Source organism: Schistocerca cancellata, chromosome 5 (genome assembly GCF_023864275.1).
Source record: "Schistocerca cancellata isolate TAMUIC-IGC-003103 chromosome 5, iqSchCanc2.1, whole genome shotgun sequence".
In the NCBI taxonomy this organism is placed as follows: domain Eukaryota; kingdom Metazoa; phylum Arthropoda; class Insecta; order Orthoptera; family Acrididae; genus Schistocerca; species Schistocerca cancellata.
The window spans coordinates 76,428,880-76,443,230 of NC_064630.1; the positions used below are offsets into that span (position 1 = coordinate 76,428,880).

At 38.7% G+C, this 14,351-nt stretch overlaps 1 protein-coding gene across 1 annotated transcript in view; it reads right to left on the bottom strand.

Moving 5' to 3' along the window:
- Nucleotides 1-14,351, bottom strand: part of LOC126187646 (chromosome-associated kinesin KIF4A) — a 280,963-nt gene that overhangs the window by 83,407 nt on the left and 183,205 nt on the right. Inside the window, exons 6-9 of the mRNA XM_049928846.1 lie at nt 10,346-10,557; nt 9,781-9,956; nt 8,604-8,948; nt 8,293-8,490 (exon numbers count right to left, since the gene is read on the bottom strand). Of these exons, the coding sequence (XP_049784803.1) occupies nt 8,293-8,490; nt 8,604-8,948; nt 9,781-9,956; nt 10,346-10,557 (931 nt within the window). The remainder of the gene's footprint in view (nt 1-8,292; nt 8,491-8,603; nt 8,949-9,780; nt 9,957-10,345; nt 10,558-14,351) is intronic.

Genomic DNA, 14,351 nt, shown 5'->3' on the forward strand with positions numbered 1-14,351 from the left:
CGCCAGAAAACAGGCATTATTGAGCGCCTGCAGCTGCGGCGGTGTAGGAAGACGGTATGTTCAAATGTGTAAAGCATTACGAGATCTTACATTACACCATAAAAGAAACAGGATGTCAGAGGTTAATCCAAGAGCATCAGAATTTCGTAAACCATACTAAAACAAATAATTCGGCTTAAAGAGCACATTGGCTTGTCCAGATTCACAATGAAGTACATCCCATCTTATATTAACCCTTTCAGCGTGGTTTTTGGGATGTAAATTTTATTGGAGTACCAATACTGTACCACCTCATGTTTGGTTCTTTATTATGGCATAATGCCATAGACCTTGCCGTAGGTGGGGAGGCTTGCGTGCCTCAGCGAGACAGATAGCCGTACCGTAGGTGCAACCACAATGGAGGGATATCTGTTGAGAGGCCAGACAAACGTATGGTTCCTGAAGAGGGCCAGCAGCCTTTTCAGTAGTTGCAGGGGCAACAGTCTGGTTGATTGACTGATCTGGCCTTGTAACAATAACCAAAACGGCCTTGCTGTGCTGGTACTGCGAACAGCTGAAAGCAAGGGGAAACTACAGCCGTAATTTTTCCCGAGGGCATGCAGCTTTACTGTATGATTAAATGATGATGGCGTCTTCTCGGGTAAAATATTCTGGAGGTAAAATAGTCCCCCATTCGGATCTCCAGGCGGGGACTACTCAAGAGGATGTCGTTATCAGGAGAAAGAAAACTGGCGTTCTACGGATCGGAACGTGGAATGTCAGATCCCTTAATCGTGCAGGTAGGTTAGAAAATTTAAAAAGGGAAATGGATAGGTTAAAGTTAGATATAGTGGGAATTAGTGAAGTTTGGTGGCTGGAGGAACAAGACTTTTGGTCAGGTGAATACAGGGTTATAAATACAGAATCAAATAGGGGTAATCCAGAAGCAGGTTTAATAATGAATAAAGCAATAGGAATACGGGTAAGCTACTACAAACAGCACAGCGAATGCATTGTTGTGGCCAAGATGGACGCGAAGTCCATGCCTACGACAGTAGTACAAGTCTATGTGCCAAACAGCTCTGCAGATGAAGAAATTGAAGAAATGTATGATGAGATAAAAGAAATTATTCAGATAGTGAAGGGAGATGAAAATTTAATGGTCATGGGTGAACGGAATTCGATAGTAGGAAAAGGATGAGAAGGAAACTTAGTAGGTCAATATGGATTGGGGGTAAGAAATGAAAGAGGAAGCCACCTGGTAGAATTTTGCACAGAGTACAACTTAATCGTAGCTAACACTTGGTTTAAGAATCATAAAAGAAAGTTGTATACATGGAAGAAGCCGGAGATACTGACAGGTTTCAGATAGATTATATAATGGTAAGACAGAGATTTAGGAACCAGATTTTAAATTGTAACACATTTCCATGGGCAGATGTGGGCTCTGACCACAATCTATTGGTTATGAACTGCAGATTAAAACTGAAGTAACTGCAAAAAGCTGGGAATCTAAGGAGGTGGGACCTGAATAAACTGACTAAACCAGAGGTTGTACAGAGTTTCAGGGAGAGCATAAGGGAACAATTGACAAGAATGGGGGAAAGAAATACAGTAAAAGAAGAATGGGTAGCTTTGAGGGATGAAGTAGTGAGGGCAGCAGAGGATCAAGTAGGTAAAAAGATGAGGGCTAGTAGAAACCCTTGAGTGACAGAAGAAATATTGAATTTAACTGACGAAAGGAGAAAATATAAAAATGCAGTAAATGAAGCGGGCAAAAATGAGATTGACAGGAAGTGCAAAATGGCTAAGCAAGGATGGTTAGAGGACAAATGTAAGGATGTAGAGGCTTATCTCACTAGGGGTAAGATAGATACTGCCTACAGGAAAATAAAAGAGACCTTTGGAGATAAGAGAAACACTTGTATGAACATCAAGAGCTCAGATGGAAACCCAGTTCTAAGCAAAGAAGGGAAAGCAGAAAGGTGGAAGGAGTATATAGAGGGTCTTTACAAGGGCGATGTACTTGCGGACAATATTATGGAAATGGAAGAGGATGTAGATGAAGAGGAAATGGGAGATACGATACTGCGTGAAGAGTTTGACAGAGCACTGAAAGACCTGAGTCGAAACAAGGCCCCGGGAGTAGACAACATTCCATTGGAACTACTGACAGCCTTGGTACAGCTAGTCCTGACAAAACTCTACCATCTGGTGAGCAAGATGTATGAAACAGGTGAAATTCCCTCAGACCTCAAGAAGAATATAATAATTCCAATCCCAAAGAAAGCAAGCATTGACAGATGTGAAAATTACAGAACTATCAATTTCATAAGTCACAGCTGCAAAACACTAACGCGAATTCCTTACAGATGAATGGAAAAACTGGTAGAAGCAGACCTCGGGGAAGATCAGTTTGGATTCCGTAGAAATATGGAAACACGCGAGGCAATACTAACCCTACGACTTATTTTAGAAGCTAGATCAAGAACAGGCAAACCTATGACTTAGAGAATGCTTTTGACATTGTTGACTGGAATACTCTCTTTCAAATTCTGAAGGTGGCAGGGGTAAAATACTGGGAGCGAAAGGCTATTTACAATTTGTACAGAAACCAGATAGCAGTTATAAAAGTCGAGGGACATGAAAGGGAAGGCAGTCGTTGGGAAGGGAGTGAGACAGGGTTGTAGCCTCTGCCCGATGTTGTTCAATCAGTATATTGAGCAAGCAGTAAAGGAAACAAAAGAAAAATTCGGAGTAGGTATTAAAATCCATGGAGAAGAAATATAAACTTTTTAGGTTTGCCGATGACATTGTAATTCTGTCAGAGACAGCAAAGGACTTGGAAGAGCAGTTGAACGGAATGGATAGTGTCTTGAAAGGAGGATATAAGATGAACATCACCAAAAGCAAAACAAGGATAATGGAGTATAGTCGAATTAAGTCGGGTGTTGCTGAGGGAATTAGATTAGGAAATGAGGTACTTAAAGTAGTAAAGGAGTTTTGTTACTTGGGGAGCATATTAACTGATGATGGTCGAAGTAGAGAGGATATAAAATGTAGACTGGCAATGGCAAGGAAAGCGTTTCTGAAGAAGAGAAATTTGTGAACATCAAGCATAGATTTAAGTGTCAGGAAGTCATTTCTGAAAGTATTTGTACGGAGTGTAGCCATGTATGGAAGTGAAACATGGACAATAAATAGTTTGGACAAGAAGAGAATAGAAGCTTATGAAATGTGGTGCTACAGAAGTATGCTGAAGATTAGATGGGTAGATCACATAACTAATGAGGAAGTATTGAATAGGATTGGGGAGAAGAGGATTTTGTGGCACAACTTGACTAGAAGAAGGGATCAGTTGGTAGGACATGTTCTGAGGCATCAAGGGATCACCAATTTGGTACTGGAGGGCAGCGTGGAGGGTAAAAATTGTAGAGGGAGACCAAGAGATGAATACACTACGCAGATTCAGAAGGATGTAGGCTGCAGTACGTACTGGGAGATGATGTAGCTTGCATAGGATAGAGTAGCATGGAGAGCTGCATCAAACCAGTCTCAGGACTGAAGACCACAACAACAACAACAACAACAACAACAACAACAACGCCATACATGGAAGAAGATGAAAATGTGCACTCGAAATTCAGCGAACAGTTTAAACTAACCAATACTGTGGTATGAAACACTTCGTTTCAAATAAATTGATTGCCTCGATGGAAAAGATTAATAGAGTCAAGTTCCTTTAGCAAAGTGACAAAAAAAACTTCCTTGTTCTGCAAGGCGATTAATGCTTGATTGCGAAAAACTTGGGAATAAAATCAGGAATGTGAAACCAATACATTTTCGCCTTCCGTAATTATGCGAATGTGTTTTAATTCGCTTGATAGCTCCCGAGCACAGAAATCGGTCTTGTTTTTATTTGACGTTGGAGCTGTAAATGAAGAGGAAACAGCGAAATCACTTGACACAAACACGGGTCACGTGGAGACTATCCCCTTCCCATCGCAAGTCAGACAACTCTGTGCATGCACGAATCTGGCAGCTGGGGCTTGCGAGAAAAATTTTTCTCATTACCATCTGCCTACTTGTTGCCGATACAGCTAACAACCACACTTCAAGCAGCCGGAAGCGAGAGAAGGTACTGCTCATACACAAATCAACTGCACATGCATATGAGCCCGCTGGCAACTGCTCAAACAGACCTAATGTAAACAGTTGTGACGTCACGCTCCAAGGAGGCAGTTTATTGTTACGAAGTATTACATAGTCTTCCTCCTCAGGTCTTTGACATATTTTTGCTGCTTGCAGATGCTTGTACGTGCACCGTGTTTTTTGTTGTTGTAAATTGCGCATTTCCTTTGCAACTAAAGCTTTATTTATTTATTTTTCTTCTTGTTTATGTTTTATTACTGCAGTATTATTCTCCAGTGACACGATACAGTAACATTCTTTGCTAGAATATCAATTCTTACCAGTCAAAATTACAAAAACTTAACTGAAAACCAAAACCATGAAAAATTCCCAGGTTTTTCCCAGCTTTTTCTCAGATGAAAAAATTCTCTGGTTTTCCCTGAAGATACATGTAGGCTGTAATAGGCTGTCATAACCAATGAGATCTGTTTGTCAAGCTTGGATTAGGGAACAATGGAGAAGGAAAGTGGCCATGCTCTTTCGAAGGAACCACCCCAGAATTTGCTTTAAGCAATTTAGGTTGGTTGGTTTGTGGGATTAAAGGCACCAGACTGCTACAGTCATTGGTCCCTTTTTCCAAAACGTGAAAACACCCACACAGAATAAAAACAAATAACAGAGACAACAGACGACACATCAAAAGAAAGACAGAGACCAGACAAAAGGAATTAAAATCACACAATGTGTGACAGTGGTTGGCCGACCATAGAGACAAAGAAGGAGAAGCCAACCACCGAGACACACATTAAAAACTCAGTCTAAAATCGTAGGCCAAAGGCCAGAATCAACACAAAAAACATAACAAACACTCATATTAAATGATAAAAACCCCCTGCCCGAATAAAACGCAAAACTAAGCCTGCCATGGCAGCGTCATCAGTTAAAAGGGCAGGGAGCGTATGAGGCAGCACAAACATCTACCTGAGCACACTTAAAAGTGGACAGGCCAACAAAATGTGGACCACTGTCAAAGCCGACCCGCATCAACATAGAGGCGGGTTCTCATGCTGTAGTAAATGGCTGTGTGTCAAGCGGGTGTGGCCTATGTGGAGCCGACAAAGGACTACCAAGTCCCTGTGAGTGGCTCGCATGGATGACCGCCACACATCCGTCGTCTCCTTAGGACGGAGTTTGTTTGGCATGGTCAGGTTGCGCCACTCAGTGTCCCAGAGTTTGAATACTTTGCGGCATAGGATCGCTCGCAAATCATCCGGGAGGCCAATGTCCAGATATGGTTTACTGGTGGCCTGTTTGAGCAGGCTGTCAACATGTTTATTGCTGGGTATCCCAACATGGGCTGGGGTCCACACAAAGAGTATGAAGGGACTCCTGGACAGCCATCACCAGACGAGAGTGAGGGAAGCACTGGTCGATAGGTCGTAAACTGCTCAGGGAGTCGCTACAGATAATGAAGGACTCACCTGAGCAGGAGCGGAGATACTCAAGGGCACGAAAGATGGCAACCAGCTCAGCAGTGAGAACTGCTGAAGCCAGCCGGCAATGAATATTGTTCGTAACGGTCCCCTAGAGTCAGAGCATAATCGACACGACCAGCAACCATTGAACCATCAGTGTGAACAATGCCAGAGCCCTGATACATGGCAAGGAGGGAAAGAAAGCGACGGTGGAAGGCTTCCGGAGGGACTGAGTCCTTCGGGCCCTGTGCCAATTCCAGCCGAGGGCAAGGGCGGGGCATGCACCACGGGGGTGTACGCAGAGGGAAATCATGGAAAACCTGAATAAAGTCCATTGTGCAAAATGCGGGGAAAATTTAAAATGTTGGAAATCATTCTAAGCTACAAAAGTTATGTATAAGATACACCCCCCTTGCATTTTTGCACTTTATGTATGTGCACATAATAGGCCTCAAAAACGCTCGTGTCAGGGACTTATTTATTATCTAATAAAAACCACGGATATGGAAACTGATAACTGGGAAGCAGAAACGTTTGGCTCAATTTCATAAATTATCGATGTTTTTGGAACGCCTGCAGCTGTCATTCATTATTTAAATAATGAAACACTGCAAGAGTTACACATTTTTTCACGCTTAGCACAGTGTGTTTCGAGAATTTTTTTTCTCAATATCAAGTGCAAATATTTACGTAAGTATTTTGTGTGGTGTCTGCATATGTGGTGTTCTGCGTCTCTTTAGCTGCAGTAATCTTTTTGAGGTTATCCGGTACTGTTTTTCATAAGTTATGCAGAAAACCACAGAAAAACAAACTATCACTCACATTGTTTGTTTGTGTAACATCACAATACATACATAAATATTGCACTTAACAACGAGAATAAATCCTTGAAACAGGTTTTGCTCAGCATGAGAATAAACATAATTCGTACCATGTTTGCGCCAAAAATGTTTGAGCAACACAAACTGAATGAAGGTGTCAACTAGTGCTACAAGTGGCCAACAGACAAAAATCAGTAAATATGGTTAGACAGACATGTGACGACGATTACAGAAATCACAAAACTGCACATGAGCTGTAGAGACAGTTTGGAAATGTTTGATTGGTCATGATAACTTTATTCCTAAGAACCTACGTACTCCTATCAGCCACTATGCAGAGTAGAGTTTGACAGTGGCAGAAGATACGGCATGAACTTTTCCACATTAACCGGTTTAAATCTGTTAAGTAGAGCACCCTGGTATCAAGAAACTTAATCACATAATGTTTGTAAACATTATTTGACAGCCAACGTCATGCCAGTGTTATTTTACGTCAGTGGATTCCCCCCCCCCCCCCCTCCACAAACATTTTTAAAATCGGATGTGAACTAACACTGTAGACATATGAAATTTGACAGGAACAATAAAAAATATCATGAACGGCGGGAAATCGTTAATTCCGGGAACGTAAAAGTGTCATTATAGTGTAATTATAAATTAAAAATTTCTTATTTTTCCTTTACTTGTCCTATGAAACCTTTCTTCTTGTCAAATTCCACGATTCTAGGTTAACAGGGTGCATCCTATAGGTTTTGACCAGCGAGTTTGCGAGAATCAAAATATGTGACGAATGGCCACATCTTTTGGTTGCATTGACTTACAAAATTCAATTTTTTCACTGCCATGGGCCACTAACCTTAATAAGGTCAATTCCTGAGAAAAATTGCTTTGAACAATGACATTTCGAAGAGGGGAGGTGGTACTTTGTGCATTCTACATTCCCCTTCTGTTTCATAATTCCAGCCTAGAGTGAGGAGACAGGGATGTACGTCATCGCTGATTTGCATACGTGATCCCTGCTTCCAAATGATGTCATCTCTCACACTGTAAGCTAAAAACTGGATAAGAGGCACACTTTGAAAAAATGGTGCAATTTTTTAAAGACACAACTACTTGCTGAATTGTGATGCAGCTTTAAGAAGAAAGACTTTTATGCAAACAAATACCTACTATCAGGACAAAATTAAGGAAAGAATTTAGAGTTATAACGTGTAACAACGTATCAGCACAAACTCTGGTCAAAACAGTAAGATGAAAGACATTTATTGTTCTGGCCTTTTTTAAAAATCCCTTGTCTGCTTTAAATGACTAAGGCAAAGTATACCCCACCCATTAGTAGTAGTAGTAGTAGTAGTAGTATTAGCAGCAGCAGCAGCAGCAGCAGCAGCAGCAGGAGTAGTAAATCACTATCAATTTCTCCAGTTATCATTTCATAAAGAAACCCACAACTATTGCTGCTTGTTGCAAATATGAACAATCCTGGAAACTTGTCATTTGCCTGGAGTATTTTCTTTGTTAGACCTTACAGGCATTTCATTGAAATCTTTAACTGAAAGTGTAACACCAATTTCTGACACACTTGAGAATTTAATTGTATATTTACAGGCATTCAGCCAAGTTTGTATTTCCAAGAATAGTTCACAGTCTGGTCGTAATCCAGGCAGCAAGTACACGTAACAGCGTAACTTGCAGCACCTGGAGTAGAGAGAAATATTGTGTGAAAATCTAAGTACAAACTCAGCCAAACACCCAGAAGTACACCATTAAATAATCACGCTGTGGAAACCTGAATGAAACTTAACAGTTTGCCACCTAGTTACTTTACATAGTAATGTATACTAAAGCATATGTTATACAAACCAAAACAAAAATCAATGCAAAAGTACCTGTAATTCCTTTGTGAGAGCTGCTTGATGCAATGTGTAGGCTTCATGATGTTCATCAATGTCATCCTGGTGTTCAAGAGTTTTCACAACAAAGGTACTGTCTGCCTCAGCACACTTTTCTGTGTCACCATTGTTACTACCCACTGTATTTGTCAATTCGTGGTTAAGAATTTCTTCAGCAGCTCGCTTCTGATCTGCCTGTAGGGAAATAGAGAATAAAAGACTGCTTGATAACAGCATATGACCACCAAAATTTAAAAATGTTTCCAAAAGAATATGACTATTTACATAAAAAGAGAGAGATCACAAACCTGAAGCTCTTGAATTTTTAGTTGTAATTCTTTGAGAGTCTTTAGCTGTTCATAAAATGCTGCAGGACAAGTATTCGGATCAACCGTGTTATTCAAGCTTTCCATTGCATTTCCATATTCAGTCTGCAATTCACACAGTTTCACTTTCATTTTGTCACGGGACACTTCAGCAAGCAATGCACGTTCTACTAAATTTGTCTGCTCAGTCAAAGCTTCATTCAAAGCTTGAGTCAATTTACGATTCTTTATGATGACATTGTCATATTCTTCCTTTAATTTAGAGAACTCTTGTGAGCTTACTCCTGGCCCACCTTTGCTAAGAAGCTCTAGCCTCAGCTGTTGGTTCTGTAGACAAAGGAAAATTAGGTTACAAATTCATAAAGCAGCAAAGCTATACAAAACAGTTTATCATGTGACAAAAATTTTTCATTACAATTATTGTATTTATCTTTCCCTTTTCCCTCCTTCTCTAAGTTAAACAGTTATTCTTTGTTCTATCAAAGGCAGAAGTTACAGATGTAACAGTGGAAAAGTCAAGCAAAACAGGTTTCCAGTGACAGTCACTTCGAAGTGTAGGTTGTAGTCGGCCTTTCACAAAATTTGTCAAATGCTGAGTAATGAACGCAAAAAAAGTAATAATAATAATAATAATAATAATAATAATAATAATAATTTTTGAATGATAAATAATAAGATTTATTCAAATTGTCTTCAATTTGTAGAAATAAAACTATTTGTTGTTTTGAATAAAAAGTGTTTTGCTATTTTTTTTTTCTTTTCCGTAGTGATAATCCCGTCAAGTACATTGTCTGCATTTCCACAATGTGTAAAATTTTATTTTATTAATTAACCTAGTGGCCAGATGCTCTTCCTGACACCATAGTTATCCAGATAACCTAATGGAGGGTACTCAGGCATGCCATCTGTCCGAACTGTTTAACCTTCATTGTGCATGTGGTTGTCTATTGTATTCTGTGACGTGGAATTTGGGCACTGGGTTAGCAGCTTAAGAAAGTTTAATATCTATGGACATTGGTTGTAGATTCAAGTCTTGTGAATAGAAGTGACTGATTTGCAGACATTTCAATTTAAATACACTGAAGTTGGGTCAAAGTACGATCAGACTGTTGCTCAAGTTCTTATACTTTCTAAAAAATAAAGAAACAAATAATGTTACCTCCTGTTTCAGTCTTAACAATTCAGCGGATTTGGGATCCTGGTTAACAATCGGTTTGTTCTTGATATTGCGAGCTCTGTCTGCATACCTGAGTGTGCTCATTGTTTCATCCAAATTGTAATCTGCAGGGCTCACACATGCAATCATAAGTGTCACCGAGTTGCCGCCAAGTGAATCTAGAAGAAAAAAGAAAGAAAAGAAAAAGAAGACCACTCTCTTCTATCTGGTCTTCTGTTTGCTGTGGTATCAAACTACCAACAAGTGAGAGGTGATAGTTGAGTAGCAATAGTAGTATTAGCAGCAGCAACAGCAGCAGCAGTGCCTTAGTGACACATGGTGCCCAGAATAAATCTGGCTCATAAAATCTGTATTTTTTGACATGTTCTAAACAGCAAATATTTTCATCAACATTAATGGTGGATATTACCAACTCCTTCTGAAAGTGTAATAGCCCTGATTATTAACCTGAGTAATTTGTTGTGTTTTAAACAATTTCTCGGACAATTTTGTTATGGTCAACTTGTCACAGTAATAATTATATGATTACAACAGTAATGGCAGTTACCTTGAAGTAGTCTAGTGAGCTTACTATCCCTGTACGAAATAAAGCCTTTCTGAGTTTCATCACCTAAAGCAGATATTACATTTCCAAGTGCCAGTAAGCCTTTGTTGATATTGACACCTTCCTTAAATCTCTCACCAGTAGCTTTAGTTTTCTTTGGTCTCTCTGATCCAGCTAAATCCACCAAGTGAAACTTTGATGTTGTAGCTGTGTTCCTGAATAAAATAAACATACAAATACATTATTGACTGTGAAAGAAAATATAATGGAAGCTTACTCCTGACAGCAGACAACAAAAATTTGGATTCTGAATGTTATATTCCTAAATTAATTTGACCTATTGAGAAAGATAATCTTCAGACACAAGGCAAAAATTATTGAACTATATGAAATAAAATAATCACAACTTCTGAACAGTTTCCGTCGGGATGTTCAAACTGCACGTTTGGCGGCAGAGCATAATGAGAATTAGTATGCACATGCACACGTGCCTTATTGTTGTTCATTTGGATGAGTTCTTCAATAAGCAAAATTGGCGCATTTGGGGGACAGAGAATCAACATTTCATAATCAAGAAGTCTTTTCACCCTCAACGGGTGATTATGTTGTGTGCAGTGTACAGTCATGGAATAATCGATGCAATATTCCTTGATGACACAGTGACTACCGAACAGTATGTGAAGGTTTCGAAAGATTATTTTATCCCCATTATCTAAAGTGACCCTGATTTCAACAAGATGTGGTTCATGCAAGACGAAGCTCAACCCCATCGAAGCAGGAGTGTTTTTCATGTCCTAGAGGAGCACTTTGGGGACTGCATTCTGATTCTGGGGTACCCAGAGACCACTGGCACGGGCCTCGATCGGCCACTATATTCTCCAGATCTGAACACATGTGACTTCTCCTTATGGGGCTGTATTAAAGACGGGGTGTACAGCAATAACCCCAAAACCATTGCTGAGCTGAGAACAGCCCTTCAGGAGTTCACTCATATTCCGACAATTTACTGAGTCACGCAGAGTTTCAATATTCCTCTGTGCCACATCATCGCCAATGAGAGCAGACGTGTCAAACATATATCCTCAAATATCTGCGATGACGTTTTCATGTTGAATAAAGTGTGAGCATGCCGCATACAAATATTATTTAAGATCACTGTCACTAAATGCAACCGAGTACTTTAGAAGCAAAGTCACTAGTTTGAAAAGCTTCAATTTCCTAAATTACATTTTAACCTGCTGATTATCTTGAGATGTTAGCTTAACATTTATATGTATACATAGGTATTTTCAGTGAAAATTGGAACCTATAACTGGACCAACTGAGGTCTGCTTACTATATTTTGCTACTTGGCACAAGATTTTACAATGAGCACTGCTACTCGCCATGTGGTTATCAGAAATTTTTAATTAATGAATTTATATAATCAGGTCATTTGTAGTAATGATTAATGAAGAGAATACAATATTTTTATCTTCCTTTCAATATTTTGTCAGACAAGTCATTTCATCGAAGTTGACAGTGGTGCCAAGTTTTATACAATAATCAATTACATATACGTAAATAATGTAGAAAATAACTAGCCTATTTAAAAACTGTAAGATTTTCCTTACCATTCAGGAGAAAAACATATATTGTAATAACTAGTTTCTAGGACTTCTTCAATTGGGTGGAATTCACTGTATTTTAGGCAAGTCTGTAATACAGTCATATTTATTTAGCAGTACAGCATGAGCCGAGTACTGTAGCTTACAGCAAAATTTTGTAGCCAACCTATTTATAGTTATCATGGACTGTAGAAAGTCTTTAAGGTAAATTTAATAAGTGATTCTTTCTGGTATTCTGCAGATGCACATGTACATCACATTAAATGTTTAATTTTTCCAGATTTTCTCTGGCATATATCAAGCAGTTGCATACGGACTAGGTAATGCCATTATGCAGACAATTTAAAGTGGTTTCAGCAGGATACTCTGGGTGGTAATCCAACTAAACGTCCAACAATTTACACACACACACACACACACACACACACACACACACACACACACACACACTACTTCGCTGCACAGATAAGGTGTGTTCTTCCCAAGAGTGTTCTTGGTCTATGAATAGTCCAAGTAGTTTTACTGTTTTTTTTTTTTTCATTTTTGGTTAGATTTTGTTTAAAAATTATTCTCTCAGTTATCATTTGGTTTCTGCACAGCTGATGGGCGCAACACCCCTGATTAGTCATTTTGTAGTACAGCATGGAGTATGAAACTTCCCGGCGGATAAAAATTGCGTGCCAGACCGAGTCTCGACCTCAGTACTTTCGGCTTTTGTGGGTACTTGCCATTGAAAGGCAAAGGTCCCAAATTTGAGTCTCAGTCCGGCACACAGTTTTAATCTGCCTGGAAGTTTCATATCAAAGCACATTCCAGTGCAGAGTGAAAATTTCCATCTGGAACGAAATAGTGTATTTGTACAGGGTGTGTAAACTGAAAATTCATTAATTTAGACAACAAACAGGAAAGGCGTAAAAATAGAGTCTTGGAGTATTTCTTTTTTTATTAGGAATATTATTGATCTCTGCTTATTTGCGTACACAAGCTGTAACCTATTGCTTAAATAACATTTGGATAGACTGAGTGATTTTTCTTCGGGGCCACACTTTTTTAAAATTATGTCACATGACACTGAGTAAAATGTTTTGCTTAAATCAATTCATAGATAGTCTTTTTGGTACCCTTAATAAACATTTTGTCTAAAGCTTCAACTGCTTTCACAGTCGATAGATGAGATCTGAATCTGAACTGTTGATCATTTAAAATTATGTTACTTTCAAAACAGCTGTATATCTGTTGCACACAATTTTCTATTGTCTTGAATACAACTGGTACTATTGAAGTGGGTCTGTAGTTATTTGGGATGTTTTGTCACCTTTTTAACACATTGGTAATGGAACTGTGAGCTTAAGACATTCTGGGAAAATTCCTTCATCTAGTACTCTGGTAGACAGGGAAGCAAATGGCATTTTCATTATTTATTTATTTTTTGCTATACACTTTATGACGAAATAACCTAGTCCAAAATAGCCTTCTTTTTTGGAATTTCTTGTATATTGATTTTTGAATGTTATTTAATGTGATTAAGGCCCACATTAATTTCTCACTTGTTTGTTTGGAACGAGTTAGCAGATTTTCGGCACCTAATGAGAATTATTGAGTGGAGTGGTAGTGCTGGCAGTATTTACAAAATATTCATTGAGTGCATCAGGTAATGGGGTACTGTTTTCTTTATTGATATTACTAATTTACATTTTGATGACATTCCATGCTGATTTTCATTTATTTTTGGAATTTAAAATTTATTCATCATTTGCACTTAACATTTTTTTCATTTCAGATCTGTAGAGTTTTCTCATATTTATGTTAATTTTTTTTGTCCCAATCACTTTTATGAGACTTTTCTTTTAGAATTAACAGTAGTCCCCCTGGGTTCATACAGTTATGGAGTGTACCATTTGTTGGTATGCTGCTGCTTACATGTGACATCAGCACAATATCTTTTGGTTACAGTGGGGCACGTCTGTCCTACACTGTGCTTAATCTCCATCAGGAAACTGGAAAAGTATTTGTCAATACTTTTGTTACTAAGCTTCGTGTAAGCTCAATCTATTTCCTTTAACTGGTCTGTCATATTGTTCACAATGGATTCTCCTAGTTGTCTATGTCACTTCTCTTCCTAATGTAATGAGAGCTGAATATTCAGTTTGAAGCCATAGTCCTGCATGATCCAATACTTCTAATTCTATAACATCACATTCAAGGACACAAGTTTTATATTACTAATTTTGTTATCAAGACACAAATCAATCTAGTGGGCTTATCACTGAGACAGTAACAGTACATTGACTTCAAAGAATTCACCATATGAATCACATTTTTCCCTCTTTCTCCTTATATCTGTGTTAATATCACCTACAATTATAATTTTATGCTATTTACATTTGGACAAGTGCAATAAT